The 26,474-nt window shown below is 35.9% G+C and overlaps 1 protein-coding gene across 33 annotated transcripts in view; it reads right to left on the reverse strand.

Annotated features, from left to right (window-relative positions):
* Window positions 1-26,474, reverse strand: part of EPB41L2 (erythrocyte membrane protein band 4.1 like 2) — a 111,483-nt gene that overhangs the window by 25,508 nt on the left and 59,501 nt on the right. For 31 of the 33 annotated variants that reach the window (XM_030267928.4, XM_030267923.4, XM_072926885.1 and 28 more), the window contains 9 exons: window positions 23,829-23,933; window positions 19,349-19,391; window positions 13,322-13,397; window positions 11,812-12,030; window positions 11,275-11,362; window positions 9,245-9,397; window positions 8,076-8,173; window positions 3,430-3,602; window positions 390-571 (listed from right to left, as the gene is read on the reverse strand). In XM_030267928.4, coding sequence (XP_030123788.4) covers window positions 390-571; window positions 3,430-3,602; window positions 8,076-8,173; window positions 9,245-9,397; window positions 11,275-11,362; window positions 11,812-12,030; window positions 13,322-13,397; window positions 19,349-19,391; window positions 23,829-23,933 — 1,137 coding nt within the window. The remainder of the gene's footprint in view (window positions 1-389; window positions 572-3,429; window positions 3,603-8,075; window positions 8,174-9,244; window positions 9,398-11,274; window positions 11,363-11,811; window positions 12,031-13,321; window positions 13,398-19,348; window positions 19,392-23,828; window positions 23,934-26,474) is intronic. The other 2 variants (XM_041715174.2, XM_072926882.1) reach the window with 1 other exon arrangement.

Below are 26,474 nucleotides of genomic sequence, written 5' to 3' on the forward strand. Positions count from 1 at the left end.
AAATTGTTATCCATGGTAATAAAGCTCAGTCATAATATACCCAGCTCTGTAGACTGTACATAACCATGGTATATTAACATTTTTACTCAAGTCTAAACTAAGGAAGTGAATAAAACATGATTTACCCTTTTAAACATTTTTTTCAAGAACTTATGCAAGCTTATTGAGCATTTAAATGATATTTACAGCAATAAAAGAAAATCTAGGTCAGTGCCATTTAAAAGTTTGTATTCTCTTTTGCTTACATATGGTTACATTAATTTAAACACACAGAAAACACTTGACAATTTTCCTTTATATGATACTCAGAACTGATAGACACTAAATAACCTCACATGGATGCACACATTCACATGAATAAATAATTTTGGTGTAAAAGTCAGACATACCTTTCCATCCTGAGTAAATTCTAATTGTGGAGTTTTGAGTGGACTTTCATCTTCTTCTCTGCCACCTTCTTTTAACTTGGCCTGACCAGCAGCTTCAAGATCAATAATTTTATCTCCAGCAGCCTGCCCTCCAGCAGCAGAGAAGTCTCTTACAAGACCTTGGTCTGAAATACCCATGGGAGCTATTAGAGAATAAAATAATTTTGGCTAATTTAGAGAAGCTGAAACATTTTGGTTTTAAATCTTCTTAGGAAAAACACTTTATAATGATGTCAGCAATGATCAATACAGGCTAGTTACTAAGTGATATAGTATTTTTCAGCTTCTCAGCTTTACAAACAATCTGTGGTTCCCATTGCACTGGTACGAATAGCGAAGTACCCCATCATAAAACTTGCACTTTTTTTGTATGGAAAATACTCTCACAGTATCAGACAAGTATTTATCAACTTCTTGATTAGTCTTGGAAGATAAATAGTAGGTAATGATCTTTTGGGTGTAAAAATCACCATCAGAAAGAGAGAGAAATATGGAAGAGTGTTTTGTGGAAATACACTATTTGAGAGGACTACTTTAATGCAATCTAGAAACAGTTATGCATATAACTGTCACAGTATTTTTTGCCAGAACTTTAGCAAAACTGCACAAACAACTCAGTGAAAGTAAGAACTTTCCTCCCTATATGCTTGCAAAAAATGGAAGGGGGAAATACTAATAATGTATACTTGAATATAGACAAAGCACAAGAGAGTGAAAGGCCTTAAATTATCTTCCTCTTATTTGACTCAGCCTAACAGGACTAATGAGAAGGATGGATCTTTTTTTAAATCATGATGAGTGGCTTAATCAAAATAGTAGTAATGAAATAGAAGAGAATTCATTAAATGAAGGAGTTTTAATAAATACAACCTTGATAGAAACTTAATTCATTTAGTAATGTTATCTAATACCTCCATTAAAGCTGAGAGGAAGAGGTGTTTCTTGGAGTACCTTTGAGGGATATCCTCCTTCAAAAAGTCTAAGCTTCACACCAGAGATGCCCTTAAGATGCTAAGAAGCCAAGCCCAGCTAATGGGAAATGTGGCATTTGGGATGTAAGGCTTTTGGGAAGTCTCTTCTCTATAAGTTCTGCAGCTTCAATTTCTGATCCCTTTGTGGGTGGCAAATGAGAGCATTTCTTGGGTATACATTGCTCAGTAAGTTTTGATAAGTCAGAGTAACTTAGGTCAGAAGGAACATCCAGAGGTCAGCTAGTCCAAACCCCTGCTCAGAGAAGGTCAGATTAGACCAGATTGCTCAAGGGCTCGTCCAGTTGAGTTTTAAGTACCTCCAAGGTCTTTTTAAACAGGCAAAAATTTGTTACTTGTAACTGAAATCTGCTGTGTCTCAACTTGCAGGCACACCTCACTGCCTCATCACCAGGTGCCTCTGAGAAATACATGGGTCTGTTTTTTCTATAGTCTCCCTGTCAGTAGCTGTAGACAGCAATACCTCATTACAGCCTTCTCCTTTTAAATCTGAAGGACCACATTTCTCTCAGCCTCTCCTGATATATCACAGCCCCCAGCCCTCTGGCCAGCTTGCTGCTCCTCACTGAGTTCATTGTAATATGTCACTGCCCATCTAGTACTGTGGAGCCCAAAGATGAACACAGTATTTCAGGCACAGTCTCAGAAAGTACTGAATAAAGAGGAACTATAATTTCTTCTGATGTGCTGGCTACACTTTTGCTAATACAGCCCAGGATACAGTCAGCATTCTCATGTTCACTCTTGTTCAACCTGTTCTACAGGAGTCTCCAGATCCTTTTGTGCAAAGCTGCTTTCAGAACATTGTTTCATCATGGTCAAAATTTTGACCCTGATGTTTCTGTAAGAGTGAAAGTTAGGACCTGAAGATATATGCCTGTGTGCCTGTATTCTGTAGATGATGTAAAAGGGATGCCAGAGAGGCTTGATTATAAAACTGTTGAGAGTTGTGAAGAATTCAAATTGTTTCTAGCCAAAAGAAGAAGAGGAACAAAACTAGATTCAGAAACATTGATGTGGTGTTGGGTCTTTTGGTTGCCACAAGAAGTCATTATGTGCTATACTGGTGCAAGGACTTTTGCCTCATATTTTTACTTTAGTTCTCAGAAGGTAAGATTTGGTAGGTTTCCCAAGGAAGTGTCACAGTTTGTTCATTTCTCATAGTACACAGAATGAACATTTGCTAAAGTAAAACTTTTATAAGTAAAAGACTTTTTTTAAGAAAATACGATAAAGTTAACAGCTCAATTGTAGCTAAACTCGCATCACTATCATGGTTCACTTTTATTCCAGTGAGGTTGTGCATGCCTGAATCTAAGTCAAGTTTCATGTTATTTTGCTATAGTTTTTTTCTATTATATATCATTGCAGAAGTGATTTTGAGTAAAACATGTGCTTTTACATCTCTCACACATAGTGTTGCTATACCTGCCTTTGGAAAGAATGCCTGTTTCCAATAAAGGAAACCAGAAGGTATTTCTGCTCAAAAAGACCAAATACCAGTAATGACAAAAAAAACCCTTTAGCTATTCAAAGTGAACGTAAAAATGTTTAACTAAACACTGAGGTACTGAATATACTAGGATAGCAATATACTGAACAAAATGATGGAAAACTCTAAGGAACAATTTGTTCAGCCTTTTTTGTTTAGAGAAGCGCAAGACCAACCCAGATCTCAAAAGATGCCACTGACTAAACAATTTTATTAAGAGCCTCTAGTGTGTGCCTATGCCTTCAAAAAGGTATGAGTAGTGTACATAGATGCTACATACCCAAGATAGTGAGCTCCATATACCCACAGCAGTGCCATACCATTTAGGCAGTAACTGAACTTAATGTTTAGGTCACCTAACACTGACAAGTACCTAAAGTGGCTTTAGAAATTGAAATTTATAAATCTGTCAAATGACCTTCTGGCCATCCGCAACGTTAACATTTACCAGTGCTGGTCAGGTCAGAGTGACAACACATAATGTAATCACAACACTGAAAAAATAACTCAAATTTCATACCTCCATCAAGGCTTCTGGAAACACGCTTGCTGGAAGTGCGTTCGAAGTACGGAGCTGGTCTGTCTATGAGGTTGCTGGCCTGTCGTGTCTGCGCCTGCGTACGGCCGCTGTAGCGGAACTTGGAACCCAAGGTCAGGAACTTCGCTTTGGGAGGCTGTTCTGGTGATAGAAGTCTGAAAGGGAAATATGAACTAAGTCAGTGTAAAAGGCTTTATTTTAAGTATTTAATGAGTTAATTTGAAGCTACTTATTGTACTTCAGCTTCAGTTCACAGTGCATAGTTTGTGCTTTCCAAGAAAGGATTCTACTGTAAGCTCTTCAAAGATCTTTTAGACAATGCATGTTATTTATTGTTTGCAGTTGGAGTAATGCTGGTAACCATCACATTTTTCCACAGCATGACTAAGCATCTGGGACTCTTATCTTTTGGTGCTATTTTGGTTACATTTTAATTTTTTGTAGAAAAACCTGAAAGCTGAAGCCATTATAGGTCATGTAGAATACCTCTCAGCCTTAGAATGTTACTTATGGCAAAAGCTATACATCCCACTTCCACTACCTTTCCTATATTTTGATGTACCAATACAGCAACTGCTCTTCCACAAAGTTAGGGAAGGTTTCTCAAAGGTGTATAAAAGGGACTATCATGTGAAAAAAGATTGAGAAGACTGGAGAGTTGTTACCCAACAGCAAAAAGTTTAACAGTCTACATTCAGACTCTACGTTCTTTACAATGTCACTTATAAAATTATATAGGTTGATGTTTGCTGGATATAAGGAGTGGGGGAAGAAGCATATTGTGAAAAGGGTGAGAAAGAGAGTTATATGTACTCTTAATGTCAGGTATGTGTGTTTGTACAATAAGTGTTGGAGTCCTTGCCAGAAAGTCCAGAATGGGCTACCCAGAGAGCTGGTGGAGTCACTGTCACTGGAGGTGTTTAAAAAAAGACTGGATGCGCCACTTTATGCCATGGTTTAGTTGATAAGGTGGTGATAGGTCATAGGTTGGACTTTATGATCTCTAAGGTCTTTTCCAGCCTGGTTGATTCGGTGATTCTGTACCATCATCACGTGAGTTTGAAGACATCCCATCCTTTCTACATCCCTGAATTTCCTTCAGTAACTTCAGACTTCAAGATCATACTCATCTAACCCTATTGCCTCTATTTTGTTTTTGAAATCTGATCATCAGCTGCAACACTGAGGGTCCACTGCTATCCTTGCTGATAAAGCAAACAGTCATCACTGCAAGAAACTCCTCCCAGTCCCCAGTGCTCTGGAAAGGCCTTTGAAGTTGTTTTCTGGATCAATGTAATGTTACAATACATGCTCACCCATTATGGTCCACTCTCTCTCTCCCTATAAAACTATCAGATTATTGCAGACAAAGCTTCTTGATTTGAGAATTTGCAAAGAATGAGCAGCTCACTGAACATAAACTTCTTTCAATCATAACCAGTAAATCATGTGCCATTTGTACTGAGGATGGAACAAATGGGCAAGCAAGAGTTCACACTGTTTGACTTTGTTCCCCTCTTCCGAAGCACTTGCACAGAAATATCTGTGTCAGAAAAATCCGATCCAACATATGTAAAGGCACTATCCAGTACTGGGTTCTGAAGACTGCAACAGTCATTCTAAATGAGTTTCAGCAAAACTGAAGAATTTTCAGATGGCTAGCAAACAGAACAGTGAGCTGTGGTGAGCTGATCCTGGCTGATACCAGGGCCCCATCGAAGACACACCCCTTTCTCAGCTGGACAAAAGAGAGAGATGTAAGAAGCAGCTTATGGGTGAGATAAGGACAGGGAGACATCATTCACCAATTGCCCTCATGAGCAAAACAGACTAGACTTGTGAATAAATTAATTTAATTTCTTATCAATCAAATCAGAATAGAAAATTAGAAGTAAACCTAAATCTTAAAAACACCTTCCCCCCTTTCCCATAAGAGGGGATGTTTATTGGAGCACTAGCCAGAAGCATACAATTCCCCATGTCTAAAATGCAAATCTTAATCTGTTCCAACATTTATAAAGAAAACAATTCAAGACTAGTCTTTCTCCCCAGTATTTCCAAGAGGGAGTGCATTATGTACTAGGACAAAGAAGGCTAAAAGGGTTTTTCCCAGGTTCCTTCAGTTATTGATTTTCCAGTCTTGGCAAGGTTGCAGCATTAACTGCCATTTTTATCTTCCACCCCGCTGAGATAAACTTTTAATCTTTTAATGAGGAAAAAACAAGATAACTAATTACTTCCTGATTAAGGGTATTTGAATGGATTGTTGTATTACAGGTTTAATTACGTAAAATAACTGAAAACTATGTTTTTACCACTTTAAGACATTCTGAGGAGATACTGAAAAAATCATGCAAATATAAAATAAATATCATAAAGCAGAAATAAAAGCACATTTCTGCAGGCACTGGTTAAGATCCAGAGCTGTCAACGAAGCTTACCTCAAAACTTTTATGTAGATATATGATTTGACTGCATTTTTTATGTAGATTGCTGCTCTTTGAAAACGCTACTGGAATCCTCTAAGTTTGAGCTGATAACAAGTGAATACAATGCCCTTTGGTAGTCCTTTTCAATACAGTTCATTACAATTTTTATAAATAGCTTCATATACTAGTGAAATTCCTATACATTATCAGAACAGATCTTATTGTGATTATTTGAGACAAACTGAAGCATTACATAAGACAACACAAGGAATCTTACCATGTTATATAGGACATGCTAAGAGATTTGGAAGCTAAAAATATGCATCTAAACTGTATACAATTCACTGTGGCATCATACACAAGCTTTACACAAGCTCTGGATGAGCTACAGTCTCTTGGACTGTAGCAATTGCTTTCTGCTTTTTATCTTTGAAGGGAAATAGAGCTGGCTTTATTTTACTGTTTTTAAATCAGGATGAGAGATTCTAAGGATTTTGTCTCTGATGACATCAGTGGAGTATATGGATTTACAGAACGGTTCAAGTATTTGTTACATAATTCTTGTTATAATGTCATTCTTGGTTAGGAAAAGCCACTTCTGATTGGAATAAAATCCAATTATTTTTATTATGTCAGAATTTCTGTAGTAAGGTTATTTCATAGCTATTAATGCCCTGAAAGCTTTCAGACTCGCAAATGGGAGTTGTCAGTTTAGGATTTTTGACTTCCATAAGATTTGCTTTTTCCTTATTCAGGTCTATTTTATTACTATAAAACTAGGAAATGCATCTTACCAACAAAGCAAATCACTGCATGAGTTATTTGAAGAGTATTAATAAACTCTTCACTGTAGACAGAACTGCATGCTATTTGTGGCCAGAGACCACCAACCAAAGCAGACTTCAAATTTTCAAGAATAGAATGCTGGACTGTGTTAATAAATTAATCCCATCAACATGAAAAAAAAAGTCAGATCAGGATTTAAAAAAGAAGTGCTTCTAAATTAAGCATTTGGAGACTGATTTATGCTGAGATTTGGCAACTTCAGCCTAAGTTCTACCTTTGCATTCAAGAACATGCTACATTCAATGAAAACCTGAATACTGAAAACCATCCAATGAGACAGTTCCAGTAATCATCTGCTTAGACCTCCTGGTCCCCAAGTTCTCTGAAGTTCTGTCTACTAAGCATATTCAGCAACAGGATTGCATCTACTTTAAAACACAACTGGTTTTTTTTTTAACAAACAGGCTACTGAAGGAGAAAGCTTACCATTACACAGGTACCAGTACCTAGGTACTGTGCTTTGAAGCAAAAACTCAGATTCAATGCCTATCCAATTCATAGGAGATTCAACCTAAATCTGTGGCTCCTAGGCTGCAGGGAGCACATGCACACCCTCATGGAATGTGTGTTGTTATAAAAATGAAACAATGTCAAAATCCTTTTTAGTGGAGAAAGTAGACAGAGGAATAGCTCTGAGGCCCGTTGTTAAGGTGCTCATTTACAAATAGATCACAGTTTTAATGACCAATTCAGCGTTCTGTGTTCCTCAATTGCTGGAGAAAAAAAAAATGCAGAGGATGTTACGGATTACTATATAAACAAATAGTCTGTTTAAAGTGATTCTGTTTTTTGAAGAATGATTGTGAATTTGTGAACTCAACCTAGTTCATAAATAAGGAAAAGTTCAGCTAGAAGCATTTACACTCAGTAGAATGTTCAAATAAATTAAATGAAGATTACTGTCAAGTCCCTCTTGTGATGATGTATAAGGCCTTTTTAGATGGTGATTCTGAAAAGTCAGTCTCTCAAGAAAACAGACCACAAATCACAGAATGTATCAGGTTGGAAGGGACCACTGCGGGGCATCTGTTCCAACCTCCCTGCTCAAGCAGGGTCATTCCAGAGCACATGGCACAGGACTGAGGCCAGGCAATTCTTGCATACCTCCAGTGCTCCATGACCACTTGTTTAGTTCCATCCTCTTAGCACTCTGGAAGTTTGGATACAGCAGTTAATTGTACTTGAGACTTTAGAAATTGGTGATTTGGGGTCAGTTATTGTCAGGGTATCTTCTGTCTAACAGGTGATACTGTAAGGGGCAAAGAAGGGGGAAATCTTTACTTTCCTCCACCCTTTAAAAGAAAGATATGAGCATACCTTGCAAAGTGAGGGAAGGATAGAATTATCATTTACCTGAAGAAAGTATGGTGCTCCACACAAACCTTCCATAACCTTTTAGCAGCCCGATGGTTTGGCAGTTTGAACCCAATAGTGCTCTCAAACTGTTCCAGCTGGAAGGAATCCACAAATAAATTAATCAATTTCCTTAACCTGGCTTTTAATTAAGAGGTAGAATTCAGATAGTTCCATTACTGTATCAAGCTGTAATATTCCTGCCATAAGACTTAATAAGATTTTTAAAATTTACTTTTAAATGTCAGAATTTCCAGCCTTTTAAAAGAATTATACTTGGTAGGCTATATCATGGTGGCTAAATTGCATGAAGTAATTGTACTGCAGGTTGTGCTTCGCACTTTGCTTGGATTTAATAAACATCTGAAATCTATATGGCAGTATTAAACTTATATGATCTGTATCACTATATAATACTTTCTTAGCAAAAATACTTAATCCATGAACAGCATCAGTGAATGCAAGAACAATACATCTGCATTAGAAAACTTACATAATTGCAATGTTAGTATTGTAAACTTGATGTTTGGATGTCTCTTTTATTTTATTTATTCACAAAGTAAAAGCCATCTTAAACACTTTACAGTATAAACTTAAAGAGCATTAGAATATTTGACATTTTGGGTTTTTTTAAAATTTCCTGTTACAAAGGGTTCAAAATGTTAACATGCACACAGCCCCTTCAGCAATTCCCAGAAACTTTTAGCAGTAACTGAAGAGAAAGTCGAATCCACTACTTCCATGGCAGCTAACAAAGTTATAACATTCTACTGAAGAACTCAAGCCTTTGGTTGCAGACACAAACTTAAGGTGCTGACATTTAATGGACAATTACACCCAAAGGGGAAGAGCAGCTGGCTCTCTCCCAAGACTGCAAATTTGCACAGTCAGAATATGGCCAATGTAACTAGCTTTTTGCCTAAAAAACCCAATAAAATAACAAGACAGCTTCTATTAAAAAAAAAAAAAAAGGTCTTCTTGGTTTACTTTTACTAATCAAGACAGATGTTTAATACAATCATTAGAATCTGTAGAGGAAAAAACATTCTTAAGTTCGGCTTGAATATATCATAAACTTCTGAGGACAACTGTGGAAAAAATGAGGATGTTTCTTGTTGCTGGACAGAAATGATGTCACAAAAGAAACAAAATTGAAAGGTGCTACTTACTTCTGCTGGCCTGACTTTGATGTAGAAATTACTTCGCTTGTAGGAAATCTTCAGAATTTTTGGCCAGGCAAAGCGGTTGATTCGGAGTCTGTCTTTGTAAATCAGCAGACCATTAGCACATACACCCAGCATGATATCCACACCTTCAGAATCCTACCAGGTATGAAACAATTTCATAAAAATCACTTCAATAACATTCCAAACAAGTAATTATTGCTGACATACCTTGAGGGAATATCATAACTGGGACATGTTTCATATGCAAACCTGACTCTGACAATAAGATTCTTAAAACAGAAATAGCCAAGTATATTAATTTTATAGGAAACACTTTGGACTCTTAGTAATGGTTTTGGCATTCATATGCCACAGTTCTGGGAAATTCTTCAATATTCTGGTAATAGGGACTAAGATAACAATTTAAAAGCAGGAAAGGTATGGCCAATGTGTGTGCCAGCAATAATTTCGACAAATATTAAAAGAAGAAAAATGACAACCAAGACTGTCCCATATAAAGCAGTCAGTGGAAGTCTGAACAAGCTGGTGATCAAGGTGATCTTTTACAGTCATGTACTATTCCAGCAAACATAGAGGAGGTAATGGATAGGTTTCTGAGCATTCTCTTTCACTGACAGCATTTGATGCTAGTTTTATGGGCTTACAAAACTAATCACTTACTGATACACTACACAATACAGCAGAATCTCATGTCCTCCCCAACAACAGATCAACTACATCAAATGCCAACACTGTCATTACAGAGTTGCTTCACTGGCAGAACTAACAAAACAAAATTTAACCATGTTTCTCCAGTACTTAAAAGTCTTGGTTTTCTTTTTTAAATACAAGACTGATATGCTTGCAATACCTTAAGTTTACTAATGATTTGAGATTCTGGATTTATGAGAGGGAGTGGGAGGAGGTTATTAGTTTGTCTTATGAGGTTTTAACAAAACAAAAAAAAAAAATTCACACTTGAAATGAAAACTTAAATTGACCTACCCCAGGAAGTGGAAAAAGCACCAAAATCCTCCCCCACAACCTCCTCTCCATATTTTTTAACTCTCATGGTGAAAACTCAGGTAACTTGGAATATTTCTCTGTCTGCTATGGGGTGTCCTGACCCCCAGGGGAGCACTGACTTTGACCCTCATTCATGGAGAAAACTTCCAAATCCTCAAGGTAAACTATAAACCACAAAAATGTGAAATAGATTGTAGAGATTGTAGAGAGTAGCATAGTATGTCACATGGGTGAAAAATTTAGATTTTAGGATTTTTAGTATGTTATAGATGGGTGTTGAGTTCCCTTCTTTCTTCTTCCTCTTTCTGTTTGGGTTTAGGTGGTATCTTGCAATTGGGTAGAAAAGTCTACATTGCAGGTTTTTAGGGGTCAGTTATTGGGTTAGAAAGGAAAATAATTTAGGCGTCACTTCTTAATTGGGTAGCTTAGTTTTTGATTGGACTTAAAAGACCTTGCAACAAGAGATTGTCGGCCATTTTTGTGCTGTTTTTCCTGTACACAGAGTCTGGTGCAGACAGTGTGCTGATGTTTTGATAAGATAACAACAAACAGAGGCTGAAGACCGAAAAAGTCCAATGTGTCTCTCATTCCTGACACAGAACTGCTCCTGCCAGGGGAGCTCCCAGGGAGTTGCCCAATTTGGGGCCCACAAACTCACATCATGGTACTATGAAAACAATTACATGTTCCTTTAGGCTTTACTTTATTGACCCTGCATGTCCTTGGCATAGAAAATATGACATTTTAAATGTCTTTATTTGTTCTTAGGAGTGAAATGTTATTTCCAAGCTGCACATGTTATTTAGTCCATGCACTAAATAAACTTATATATAAATTCTACTGATGTTAGAGTTGTAAATTGAGTAATTATTATAACCAAGAGATAAAGGCCTACAGCCTTTAAAAAATAACAGACTTTTTAAAAAATAACCTGTATATACAGTATTTTCTTTAATACTTAGCATGTCTATCCTAAAACAAAACCAAGCAAACCCAATCCCCAATACCTTGGCATGATGTAAATCCACTCCATACATGGAAAGTCTCTTAGCATTTTCTAGGAACTGGGAATCCGCCTGTGCTGGAGTCAAACCCCTGAAACCATTGAACAAACTTTGAGTTTATCAGCAAGAAACTGAGTATCAAAACTTAGTGGAATCCTGGAATTCAGACTGATAGAAAAAACCTCAGTTTATAAGGTATCAAGAGCATTTTTGCTCTACAGGAAAAGTGTTCTTTCACAGCATATTATTTTACTTGAGTACAGATTTCTATATTTACTCCTTCAACCAGATGCATGTTGCTTAAACTGATTCATATAAAAATACTTTTTTCCAAAAGTTCCCTATCAAGACCTCAGTGCAACTACTATTTTCAAACTCAACTGTCTAAACACATTACAGTAAGAGCTTTTAGTTACATAAGAAATTATTTCCAAAGTAACAATAAGTTGACCTCAGCAGTTTTACACACACTCTTAGAAGAGCTGACATAAATGTGACAAAGCATGATGACTTCTTTTAATCTCACTGTATCAGACATACCTGTGTGTTTTGTGTAGCTCAGCCACTTTCTCTTCCATTTCTTGAGTCTGATTGGGTGCAAACTGGAATTCACTGATATAATCACTGCTGTGCTCTGCTGGGTCATGATCACCCAGCTCAGCCTGGAGGGTATATGAACCAAGGAGGGCGTGAGTCACAAAAGAACAGGGCAGCCGGCCAGATACAATATCCTGGCGAAGCTGAAGGCACAAGAAATACCTGCAAGACAAAGGAGAAAAAAACAACCAGAGACAAAGAAGAACAAAGAAAGGGTTACCTATTGTACATAATGAGAAATACGGCAGAATTCATCAAGATGCATGTAATTGGGTAAGTGTGTTTTAAAGTAAGTGAATGCATTCATAATGACCTTATATTATTTGAGCTTTATTACCACACAGTAAATTTCACTTGATTTTTAAGGGTCAGTATTACTTTCATAAAAATTGTGAAAAACAGGAAAAATTCTGATTTCCAATAGAAATGAGTAAAAAGCTATCTAGTTTTAAACAAAAGCTGATTTGGGAACTTGTTTAGTTCACATTGTAGCCTGTAGGTAAATATGGTTTAAAAATATAAGCTATGCATTTCTTTGACATTTCCCTTTGGTTTTGAACTTTTATATCTCTTGCAGTTCACATGCTAATCATGTCATGCAATACACATGTAATACTGAAACCATAATTACCTTTCTTAAACCATGTAGGTATTAGAATTCAGTCTTTCAGGTACTGTATACATCCTTCCACCAAATTTAACAAGTTAAACATCAGCAGACATGCCCACCTTAGCAGAGATTTTTTTTTTAAATCCCTATCTGTAGCAATGTATTAGCTGCATTCTTGCATAGTTATCTTATTTTGTGCAGAAGACTAATTCAATGCAACATGTAGTAGTAACACATATCCTGCCTCAGCAGCCAGCTAACTCTAAACAAAAATATTTAGGTTTCCTGTAATTCATGAGAAAAATGAATCAGTTCCCTGCACTCTATCTCCAGTAATCAGCCTTGCAATGCTACTTTTAGGTGCTTAGTGTCCACCACATTCCAAGTATTTTCTATCTAAGAAATTTGGAAGATAATTATTTCCAGGTTTTATTCTGTTTTATGGCTTTATTTAAAGCACATGGGTAAATTCACATTTTCATCCACCTGGTCTACATCATTACTGAAGTACCTTGGATCCCTTGAGCTTTGCTCAAGACCCCCTTGCCCTCATTTGTTTCATTACAAAGCAGCAGTCTGACAATAAACCACTGGCTTCTTTCACATACTCTCACTCACACCTTATCTGCTGCCAAAATCATATCCCCACTTATCATTAAATTCTTCTTGATCCAGTTTTTTTCCAGTAGTTTTCACTTTACCTTTCCAACCTTGTTCCAAAAAGCAGTCGATTTATGTAAGAATATCTATAATGGCAGTACCCAGAAACTGAAGAAGAAATTCTATGTGCTTTTAAATGAGATTAACAGTAATTTAAAGTTTAAAATTAGGACCTGTGCATACCTAGTGATGTCTTCAGTCAACTGTGACGGATCAGGGGGATAAAACTTCACATTAAAGGTGAATATCCAAGGTAAACCTAAACATGGGAAATATCTGATTGTTAATCTCAATTAAGTTCATGTAAGCAAAGAAAAAAACTTCATTAAAAAATGTTAGAAAGTAGAATAAATCCTAATCACTGAAATATTGATGGAAGATTTTTTGTTTTTTACTGTACATTATTAAGAAGCATAGATTATTTTCATTAGCAGGTAGAGACCCACAGATATAATGAAAGATTAGCATGCTAAAATTATTTTAAAATAATGTTTTACAGTAAGTTGCACAAATATCAGAAGACATTTTTAATTTGAAAAAGACCATAGTATATTAACACTTCGAAGATATTATGTATTAAAAGGCACTCGTATTGAATTTGTGTTTATTTCCAGCTCCTCCAAGGCTAACAGTCTGCACCTGTCTAAACTGAGTTTGAGAGACTGTACAGTAACTGTGAACATGAGATATCAAAATGAGCTCTGTGTTGTTGTATATAACAGAAAGATAATAAATTATTCATTTAAAATGTGAAAAATATTCACATGAAATATTTCATGAAAATATTCATGAAACTGTGTGGAAGACAAAAATATTAGCCATTCCTACTTTAAAATATTTTTCTGGTAAACACCACATTAAACAACTACAATAGCAGTGATATTTAGATTCTCATATGTTATAATTGTTAAATAACACATGCATTTTTTTAAGCAAAAGCATGCCTAAAACTAATAATAATAATTTGAAAAAGCATAAGATGTTGCCTTTAGCCATAGCTCTGTTTTTAAATAAATTTTTAAGATTTGAAAGCTAAGTCACACATCAATAATTAAAATACATTTTCAGAATGTTAGTATTTCGGACAGTAAATTATTTTAGAAATCTGTGTTTTAGAAATCTGTGTTACACAGATAAATCATGCTTTGAAAAATATGTCTTTCTACAGCAACAGAAAAAGACTGAAATGCCACTTTCAACACAATGCTAGAAAGAAATGCTGACATTATTTAAGGTTACTTTCTTAAAAAAAGAAAATCTGTTCTGAAATTCCATATATACTGAAGTTAAAGAGGTGTTTCAGAATTCCTAATGTCTTCCAATGTTTAAAAAAATATTTTGGTTTTTCAGACATGGCTATTCACTGAAGCAATTCAATTTTTGTTTAAGTGTGAACCTCATTCTACACCTGGCTGCTAAGCCACTATTTCTTTTTGAGAGCTCCGGGTTTTAGTGTATCTTAACATTCCCAGTTACCAAGTTTTTGTACACTTTTGTGTACAAAATAAGGCAGGACCCTTAAATGAGGTCTTATTTACCATTGCACTGCCTACTGCAATGCAGTGCGAAACAGAATTAAGACAAAAATACCTTGGGAAAAAAAGGTCTAATAGTAATGAATACATAATGAATACACATGCTCAATACAGTATAACAAACACAGTTGATGATGGAATAGATTAACCTACTTCCATCATCTCCCAGGGAATCAGCATAATTTAATGAAAAGACGCTGATATTAGGTAAACCAAAGTGATGAGTATGAGCAATAGGGCCAAACTATCTACACAAAAAGCATTCAAGGAGAGCTATCATGCTAACAGAGCTGGAGAAATGGATGAAGGATATGTCCTTCCAAACTGGTACTAAATCAGTTATCAAGCTTTTCCTGGTCTAAAATTGCAGTTAAACTAGTCACATATGAATTCCTGTTTAACTGCTGCCCTTTCTGGTTAGCATTTCTATAGCTAACTTTCAGAAAGCACAGCAGCCAGGAGACTTAGGTGTGGTTTGAAGAAAAAAAAATTGAAAAAACTATATTCTCTATAAAAATGCATAAATCCTATGAGTGTGGTTTGGTTTTTTTGGTTTTTTTTTGTTTTTTTTTTTTTGTAAAAAAAATCGTATCTCTGCTTACACTGATTAAATTGCTAATTTATTGAAAAAATATTGAGATTGATTTTGTACTAAATATTTTCTGGACAGCTCGTGACCATGTATTTTACCTGATTACTGAAAGCACATTTATCCCCTAAATATATAGTAGCAAGTTTATACAATGTGCACAGTCTGTATTTCCACTTCACACTAAAGCAGACATTTTATAGCTGCACAGACAAGGCATATAATCATAGTTGCTCTGACATAATAATGCACATTATTGCTGGCTCTCCACAGAGTTGCTAGCCAAGACAAAAAAAACCCACCCCAAAGCTGATTTAAAATTGTATTTAGCATTCTGTCCCTGATAAGGCTCTCTGTTTTGTTTTTCAGTAGTATGGGCTACAGAAATGTCAAAAATTTTTCTAGCCAACTTGTTACATCAAAAATGCTTCTGTGGCAACTTTAGGCCCATTCTTAGAGAAAAGAATGCAATATAACCAATTAGCTAGCAGCATACAATTAACATGATTCCTCCCATTTAAACTGGGAAAAATCATTGAGGGTTTTTTTTTTCCCAGTAAAGGCTTTTTCTGGCTTTTACTCATGATGTCTTGTATGTCAGCTTTTGCAAGAAAACCCTTCTCTTGGCACAGGTACTTAGTTCTCTTCAACAATAACAATCTACACTCTAGTGTAATCAGCTTAGATGAAAATTAGCTACAACTCTTACAGATATATAGCTAAATATATATAAAATAGAAGGATAAAAAATAAAGTGAACCTGCATAAAGTGACCACCATATTTTGATGTCTGAGCATACCCATACATTTGTTAGCATTAAAATCAGACAGCCAGAGTTGTGCATGTAAAATGCGAGCTCTTTCCTAATTAATTAATTAAAACTTATCTTAGTTCTCCAGCCTATTCCATCCCCAGAACATGTGAACCCTCTCAATTTCTTACAAGATATAAACCACAAAATATGTGATGTATTTTTTGCAGCAAAAATACTAACCATGCTGCAGGCTAGAAAACCATTAAAACTACATAAAATTACCTTTGGTTTAAAAAGATAGATTCTCAAATTGTATTTTATATAAGGGTGACCCAACACACCCTCTGTGTCATCTGAGATTTGACTATTTCAAGGTCATTTGCTATTGCCTGTACCATCACAATATTCTAGCTGTGATTCTCAGTTTTGCAAAAGCCTGAATCCACTTGAGATTTACCAATTTTCAAAAAGATAGTGACAGAAATGTAATTACCTACCTGTCCCTGAAAGAAGTAATTAGAGGTTTTAACACATGCCAGTGGATAGCCAAGTATATGAGTTAAAAAAAGTCAAGAATTCATTTTCCTGAAGAGATCAGGCTGGCTGAAAGCAAACAAGATTTTTGTCACCTTTGTAGCCCTGAGAACAGAGACAGTAATTTGTGGATCATGTTCATTAGCTGAAGTAACATCAGTAATTGCTGAGCTCCAACATAATTGCCCAGCCAAAGGCCAACCTGTACAAGTAAGAGATTGCACAGAGGGGCTGAGGACTGTGACACAGCAAGAGACAGCCTGCAGAACATGACCTGGGGGAGATTACAGGATTCTTATTTCACCTTTCGCAATCACAGGTGGTACATACATCCCCAATGTGTAGAGTATTGGTGTTGCACACATTTAAGAGAGAGACAGAGATTGTAAATACTATGTTACAAACTGATGTGTTGAACTACATTCCTGGAAGTATCACCTTTATGTGTTGAGATCAATATATTTGTCCAAATACACTTATCTAGCATGCCAGTGCTTCAGTTTGAGCCATACAACAGAAAAAGAAATCACCAAATATTCAGAGCTGGAAGGGACCCACAAAGATCAGCAAGCCCAGCTCTTAGGTGAATGACCCATAGAGGGGATTGAACCTACAACCTTGGCTTTTTTTGTTATTTTAGCACTGGGCTGAGTTAATCTCAGGTTCAAAAGTTCATTTGGTTAATGGTCATTACCAGCTTTCAAACAGACTAATAGGTTTTACGGTTAACTTAAACTTAATGAGTATTTTTGCACACAGGATTTCCATTCTTGAATAAAGACAAATATATTAAAAATTAAGTCTGAAAATAAAAAAGTCTCATTACTTGATACTTATGTAGCTAGAGGATTAAATGTGCCTGCAGTAAGATTTCAATATCTGGAAACTTTAATAGACTAATGATGAGGAATACAATTAACAGTATGCTAATTACTTGCATATTGGTGTAAGCAAGCATCATTTTAAAATCCTTAAAATCATGTTCTTACTTCACTGTTTGTTTTATTGTGCCTATCAACTCTGAAATACTATAGACCAGAGGAAAAAAAATCCTATCATGATTCCTCATTCGATAACTGGACTTGCTCTCCAGTATAAAATGTAGGTCTTCATGCCGTATGGAAAATCAAACCCCCTTAACATATTGCATATGATATAGTATTAAAAATAACTTTGTCTAGTGCATCCAAAACAATTTCAGGTCAGTTCTTACACTTCAAATTTGTGACACTAACTTGTAGGCTAGATAGCATGCAAATTGTGACAGAATACAAAAAGATATCAACATTTGTATCAACAAAGTTGATAGAGAAAGTATCAACATCCCCCATCTTTTGCTGTCTACTAAAACCAAACCAAACAGCCTGTACCCTGCTTTGGACAACTAACAGGTTTTCACTGAAGACCTGCAGAAGTTCCAACACCAGTAACTTTTCCTTAATTAAAGGTGTGCGTGCTACTTGCATATTAGTACATTCACCATTTTAATAGGTCTAGTTTGCTTACACAAGAGCATGTTGGATAAAAGAAACAGCTTCCAAGGATGCTTCTGTAACTTTAATTTCTATAATGAGAATATAAACCACACCTTCCTATTAAGGGATTTCATCAATGGGCAAAGATGTGAAGAAAAAGGAATTAACACCACTGTGACTTCTGGAAAAAATTAGTATTACCTTAGAAGAGTGGAGTTAACAGCGGCAAACAAAACACCTGTTTGTCATTATAAATAACACATTGCTGTTCTTAATTACAAGTACAGTCAGTTTCTTAGCTGACTGTACTCTCGTGTTTTAAGTCTAGGCTTGTAAATATTATCCTCACCGTCTTCTCCCCACCTTCCTATCTGGTACTACCAAAAGGTTTCCATTAAAAACAAAACAATAACGAAAAACCTAGTTTGGACACAAATGGGTAAAGCAACGGCAATAAGTTCAGTAAGGGCAAGGGCTGTCTAGCATGTTTTAGTGGCCACTTATTCTGTGATATGTAGACTCAGGCAGAGTATCACCTAGATTTACTCTCCATACACTCCCCATTTACTACAAAAGTTACCCAGCTAGTGAAGAGCTTTGAGAGAGCTTTATGTAAACAGAGTAAAATAAATTACTCATCATGTACTAAGTATAGGAAGTAGAAAGACATTTCAAGCAGATTCAGTCTGGAAAGTACTGTAGTGAGACATTCCAAGATTATGCTCTCTATTCTATCTCCATTCTGAAAATGATGGACATTATCAAAAAAGTCAATGGTGGACTGATCAGTATTGAAGAATATTAATTTTCTGTAAAATATATTAATTCTCTTTTTGTAGGTTCATATTCTTCTGGTGATTCTTTAAAGTAAGAAAGTCCATGGCAACAATCATGACCATATTTACATGATCGCATTCTCCATCCAAAATCAGCACAAAGTTAAAAAACATCTACAGTTTCAAGATGCAAGAATATCGACTATTACTCACAAAACAAGGGAAAATTTTGGAGCACTAATATATTTGATTAGTTTCTAATATAATATAATGATTAATCATTATAATATAGTGATATAACAGTAACATATAAGATAGCATAATCATTAACTTCTACAGCATAATGCTGAGTGACTCCCTCTGCTCTACTTAGACAGGGGATGGAAATAGAAGATTTGCTTCCTGTTTTAAGGTGAATACATCACTATCAGATATAAATTATTTTAACGCTGTAAGCAATTGACATCCAGGCTACTAAATTTATGAAGCATGTTTCTGTGAGACAAAAAGAGGAGCATAATAACATCTGAATACAGAAGTACTTACTTCGAATTTGTCTCTTAATTTCCTTTGAAGAATCTAGCCAGTTCTGAAAAAAAACAAAACAAGCAAGCCACAGCCAGCATTTAAAATCTTCAATACCAAAAATACTTCAATATAATCTGTGCAACATATTAATTGGCTTTTACATTTCAGTTACTACTGACATGTGCAAAGAGACTGTTTTGTGAGAGATCATCCAAAAATTAACTTTTGGAAGTAAGACTAAGGAATCTGTAACATATATTCATCAGTAACTCATACAATCCTGTTTACTAGTTTTACCCATACATGCTAAAAAAAAAAAAAAAACAGGTTAAAAGACTAGGAACATAAACCTGAGACTTTCCTTCATTGAGTTTAAACCGTTATTTCCCATGGCCACACACAAGCACATTCATGGAAGAAACACCCATAAATAAAGCCAGCCTGACAGCAAGTCTTGTAACGTTTCAAAGACAGCCGTGAAATGCAGGGAAGAGTCAGACACTGCCTCAGGAGGCCAAGGAAAATATCTGCTTTTTCACCGTCCACTGCAGGTACTTGCAGTTTTAAAGTCTGAGGGAATACCTCAGTGCAGCACAAATGTTGCCAAAGGCTTATTTCTACCAATGTTTCTCACCTACCTTAGCAAAGCAGAGCATCCTGGGTATAATGTGGCCCACTTTTTTCAATCGATGGTAACAAACAAATTCCAGATGCAACACTCTTTCCCAATACCAAATCTCTCTCTATATTAGGGGCTTTTGCACCCAAAGTCCATCCTCTTTCAAGAAGACAAAAATGCTAGGCTAGTTTCACAGATCTGTGTGAATTAGGAGGATGTGGAACTACATTTCTGCAGTAGTGCAAACCTTTAACATAGATTGCCCCTGCTGACAGAGAATGTGTCTCCCATGAGTATGGACCAACAAACCAAGATCCCTGTTGTAAATGAGCTTGGTCCAACTAGATTTCATCACCAGTGTACCATATGCATATTAGATGAGTATTATTTACAAATTAAAAGCAAACCCCCTTTTTATAATTTATTACAATGGCAATGTTTTAAAAAAGACAATAATTTTCACATTTCTTGCTTTATCTGTGATCTCTACTTTTCCATAGCTATCATAATTTTTCCAGAGAAGGCAAAGTCCATAACATTTTTACAAAGGAAGAGTTAGAAAGCACTTCTCCAATATCCTGGATACCATTTATAATGCTTAAGTCAGAAAAAAATGCTTTCTGTTAGAAGAGCCTTGACATGGAAAGGCCTTGGAAAACAACATAAGACTTCAAATAATTTTAACCGAGATGCACTTCAGCTACAGCTGTCATCCTAGGTTTTCAGTTTTGGCAAGGATTCCATTCTGAAATTACCTACCACCATATTCTTGCAACTACAATAACCAGAAGTATCTCAAATCCTTACATTTTAAACACAGCATCAAGTAAATAAATAGAGAATATAGCATGGAATAACTACAACAAAAAAATAGGATTTCTGAGTACATAATACTTTCACAATGCTTCATGTTTCGTCACTACAAAGCAGGAGAAAAGAACATACAATATAGAATATGCTGCCAAGATGATAATCCCTTCTTTGCACAAGTTATACAGTTCATTTTTTGATTTTTCCAAGCCCGAAATAAGCTTATTGGAAGCAGACTTAACCACCAACTTTCATTACTGCTCTGTCAAATAAGATCAGATGCTTATATTCCATTTATAAACCCAATTACAGTAGTGGGTTTTTTTGCATCTGTGCCTTTTGTCATGGATAAAAACAAACACCAGAAAAGAATTTACCCTAAATTAGAGCTCTTAATGCAGGTCTGTCTTGCAAAATAAAAGACAAAGTGTATACATACAACTTTGCTCCAGTAGGCAGAAATCTATTTGTTTAATTTGTGAATGGTAAGGTTATAGATGAGACAAAGTAATGTATTGTCAAAGAACAAAATGTTCTCTACCAGTACAAAAGTATTTTGTACAAATCCAGAAAAGCAGCATTTCCAGCTGGTGCCCAAAACATAAGAGCAGAAGCTTTCTAACACTTCTGCAGACCAATTACAGGGTGAATGGAGCATTCATGAACTTCTGAGGGTGCAATGCAATGAAATCTCTAACTAAACTTCAGGGTAATAAATTTAACATTTCCAAAAAATGAAAGAAATCATTAATTACTATTTTGGCCTAAACAGTTTTAAAATGTGTATTAAAGCTAACAAAAATCAGTCTGATTGGAAGACACAACCTCTCTCCCAGCTGCACAGAACACCCATGGAGAAGAGTTAATGGGACTCCTCCTCCAATGGTACCCCGATGGCACATTGGGGAGCAGCTCCAATTCAACAGAGTGCCTGGCATTCAGCTGCCACCCGCCACAGCTGCTGTGGCATTCAACAGCTGGCTCATAAATGGGGGTTGTGATGAGTGCACAAGAATGGGAAAAACACATCATTCAGCATTTAGTACTGACTGGCCTGGAGATAAGGGATTTGTGGCATTTTGATCTAAAAAACCAACTGAAAAAAAAAAAAAACCAACCAAACAAAAAAAAAACCAAAAAAAACCCCCAAAAAACAACTGGTACCAAAATTAAAAAGTAACAGAGGTGATCCAAAAAGAGGAGCCTAAACATAAATTTGCTAGGAGAGAGGTCTTTTTTAAGTTTCTCCAAATAACACTAGGAATGTATTTGTATGAAGAAGACAAAATTCAGCAAATCCGGTTGTTTAGTCTTCATAACAAAAACAACCAGATTTCCCCAGAAGTTTTTAAATAAAAGCCTGCTCCTGTCCATAACTCAGGTGAGAAGTGATCTATTCTACTTTTGAATAAGGACCCCATTATCAGATATTTCTCAATTTATGTAAATACTTCTTAATTTTTGTAAATACTTAAGAGTGTTTCTAGCTACAGTACCACTCTCACAGTCAATTGATAAGGAATTCAAGGACTCATTCACACTGAAAGAGACCTCTGGACATAACTGGTCCAAGTGTGATTCAAGAGCCAGTTTTGAATTAAGTCAGGTTGCCCAGGTTCAGATCCAGTCAAGTTTTTAGTATATCCAAGGAAAAAGACATATGAAAAAACAGATGGGGTCTTTTTAAAGAGTGGACCTCAGTTTCTCTATTCTAATGACTGAAGAACACCAAGAAAGTCTTAGTCTAACTAGAAAAAAGAAAAAATTAGGGGGAAAAAAAAGACATAACCCTACACCAATCCAGACTTTTTTGCTTAACTTCCAAAAATCCAAAGTTCCCTATTTTATCTCCTGGGATCTACTCAATGGACTATTTTCTGGTATAGGCCAAGGATCACAGGTCTAGTATTAGACATATTCTCTCTTGCCAGAGATCAGACTGCTGTTTTATGTTGTTTTCTTGCATATATACAGTATAGTTTTTCAATACTGAGAAGCACAAATAAAGCAACAAGCAAAAATAACATATAAGATTGATATTACTTAGAAGATCAACAAAGATCTTCTTCACCACTAGACCAAAGAACTTCTTTGGTCTAGTGGTGAAGAAGATCTCTGCAAATGGTTTACAAATCAAGAACAAAAATTAAATATCTAAGTAATACTATAACAAGTTCATTTTGTATATAGGGATTTTTAATATAGAGGAGTTGAGTATTTTGCTCAATACTGCACAGAAAGCTTTGCACCAAAGCAACTAACTCTAGAAAACAGCTTTATCAGAATGGAAGTTGTCAGAAATTCAGATTTATTCAGACCATGAAATTACACTTAATTAAAAAAAAAAAGTGTTAAGAAGATGACAGAAAAAAAGCAGTAACTTTTAGATGCAGTATGATGTAAAGATGCTTCTACTACAAATACCGATAAAAAAGATATATAATTTTTCCAGCTTCAATTTGTAATTATTTATCTGGGAGATTTTTTCTGAAGAAAAAGATGACCACACATAAATCTTTAGTTCATGGAGGAAGAAACAGGCAGCCCATACCAAAACTGTAAATGTTAAGATGTTAGAAAGATAAATTGGGTTTTGTTAATTAATAAAACACTTGCCACTGACCAATTTAAAATTTTTCTTAGCTGAGCAATCTAGGTGTGCTCAACCATCCAACATAAAAGCAAGTGCAAATGAAGATGGAAGTTACCAAATGGTATTTAAGAAATCCTTTCAAATGCAGTCATCTCAAATGCCATGCATTTGTAAAATTAGCATCCAATACCATTGATGGACTAGCTTCAGCCTTATTACAAAAGCCAAAAATTTTCTTTAAATTTAAAATTAATAATAAAGGAACTCAAAAGGCCTTACTGACTTAGGTCATTACAGACTTATGGGCTAGATTCTTTTCATGTTCATAAACAAAGCATTCTTACACATCTATGAAAAAAGGCAGCAGAATTTACTCAAGTGTTTGAAACAGTAAACATTTAATAGAATATACCTCACTGAACTATTGAAGTGAGTGGCAGTGATGAAAAACAAACAAAACCCTCATACAGGCTTACCTTCTGTTCTGAATTCTCATAAAACAACAGCCCAAAATAGTCCTTTTCCAGTAAATTGAGGTGTTCACATACTTTATCAAACAGCACTTGTCCTCTGGCTCTTTTCTGAGGGGTAGGGGGGTAGGAAAAGAAGAAAAAAAATAAGGAAAAATAAGAAAAAGGATAAAATCAAGATAAGTAAATCGGTAAGGTTCTTAACTATAGGTACTGTTATTCAATGATATTATTCAGGAAAATTTAAAATATATATTTAATGGATTATAAAACTATAAACTTTCTTACAAAGATTGTTCACCATACTTCAAAGCTATACATATCCTTGACAAAAAAATAGAGAAATTTCAATGTTTTTTTCAAAACCCAAAACAAGAACAAAGTAAATATGCAAGGAAAATTCAGTACCTGAAAAATTTAAAATTTTTTAACTGTTAAGTGTCACTAAATGGTCTTGCCTTTTCTAGATCTTTATCTTTAAAGTAACAGAAGACTTCTTTATTTGAGGCAATTTTTTCTCTATTATCTTCTAAAAATTAATATTGTTTCTACACTTTAGCATTTAACCTTAGCATTTTTATCATTCTGGAATACACCTCAGTGACTTATGAATCCCATTATATGAATGCACTGAAAAATAAAATATGTTATCTGCAAAAGACAAAAAGAACAAGCAAAACACTAAGAGCTGATGCTCAGACCAGCAGAAGCAGCATGCAAGCAGAAGCTGAACACACGCAACGTCTAGTTGTCTATACTGCAGTTGTTTGTTTCGAGGGGCAGAAAATAAGATGGCTGCTTTCTATCTATTTCTGAAATCTCAGTACCCAAGAAATTCATTAGATGCTCAAAAATAAGAAATCTTCAAGAAGTTTATTTTTCCTAAAAGTATGATTTGTGGAAATCAGTAACAAAGGAAAAAAGGTTTTATTTGAGGTTAGTTTGCATATCATAGTCTGCTGCTTTATAAATATAGTAACTGAACACTAATCATAATTTTACCATATTCTTAAAAAGCATTTTAAAATGGCCACTTTCAAGCTCACTTGGTAAGCTCAGTATTACAAGAGCTGAAGCAAATGGCAATCAGTACTGAAGTTTTATCTGTTCTTCTTGTGACCTTTCCAGCAGCCTTCCAGTATCTAGAGGAGGCTTAAGAGAGAAGGGCAGGAAAGGGCATGTAGTGACAGAATAAGGGGCAATGGCTTTAAAGAGAGTAGGTGCAGATTAGAGATTAGGAAGAAATCCTTTACTGTGAGGGTGGAAAGGCACTGGAACAGGTTGCTCAGTGAAGCTGTGGATGTCCCATCCCTGGAAATGTTCAAGGCCAGATTAGATGTGGCTCTGAGCAACCTGGTCAGGTGGAAGGTTTCCTGGCCTAAGCAGGGGCTTTAAAAATCAGGGTACCTTCCAACCCAAACCATTCTATCACTCTGTGACTCTTGTACCTGAAACTGGGAATGTAAACATTCCACATGTCTGTAGTGCCACTAGAGAAAACAGGTCCAGGCTGTACTTCTTTGCACCAGGTTTTAAGGAAAAACTTTGCCTCCTGCTGACAGGAGACAAAGACTTAGAGCAGACTGCCCACACCACATGCTTAGGGGTGGGACGATGAGAAGTTCGTTCCACAGTTCAAATCTGACCATGACTGGCATGCAGTCTCCAGTTTGAACCAACTGCTTCATGACAGCTCTGCTATTTGTGGCATTTATCATAGAGGCCACAACATGCCCTTTTCAAAGGTCTGACAGCTTATAGAAATTTTTTGCATTTGCTTATCCTACAGATTTCAGTAGATGCCACACACCAATGCCATTCCACAGAAATGCCATCAGCAGCCCCTGTGTAGGCCTGGGTGACACTGTGGCCATTGTCCCCGCAGACAGTGGTGGAGCACTCCACGTGCCCCATTCCGGCACTCCCGCAGCTCGGCTCCACGGCACAGGGCGGTAAAGGCCAAGAGCGGAGGGAGAGGGGAGAAAAGAAGGTATGCACTGAGCACAGAGTGAAGGCATTGTTGATTTATTCCCCAAGAATCCAGAGTTTTATTCAAAATTGCAGAATGTCCAGCAGACATTCTACTCAGGAAAATTAGACAGCTTTCACAGAAGCAAAATTATAAAATTACCACATTTAGTTGCCCAAGTAGCAAGGCTAAATCAAGAAAGTAGAAGTCCGAGTAACTTCTGAAATGGGGAGCAGGGAGTTTTAAGTCAGTTTGGTACTTTCAAAAAATCATACTCTTCAAGAAAGATTACTACTTCCTCTAGGCATCTGAAGTAACCACTTAATTTTCCTGACAGCTTTACCTTCAGCTTAGTAAGAAAAATCATCAATATAGAAAAGGGGTAAATTGAAAGCAGAAAAAGTATAAGCAAGAGAGAATTCAAAGAATGTTAGATACATGTAATAGATACCACTTCTTTTCCAAAGTCAATGTGCAGGTCAGTGATCACATCTTGCAAATGCAAGCTTCATTTATACAAATTCCAGTAAAGGAAATCTATAGGTTAGTGCAAAATAATATATGCTATCATATCAAGACCCCATCTGGAATCAGATACTTTTTTATAAAGTGTATATACTAAAGCCCACAGTTTATATCAAGTCTTTTACATACAGAAACATAAAGCAGGCACATCTACAGGA

The sequence above is a fragment of the Taeniopygia guttata genome, chromosome 3 (genome assembly GCF_048771995.1).
Source record: "Taeniopygia guttata chromosome 3, bTaeGut7.mat, whole genome shotgun sequence".
NCBI lineage: Eukaryota > Metazoa > Chordata > Aves > Passeriformes > Estrildidae > Taeniopygia > Taeniopygia guttata.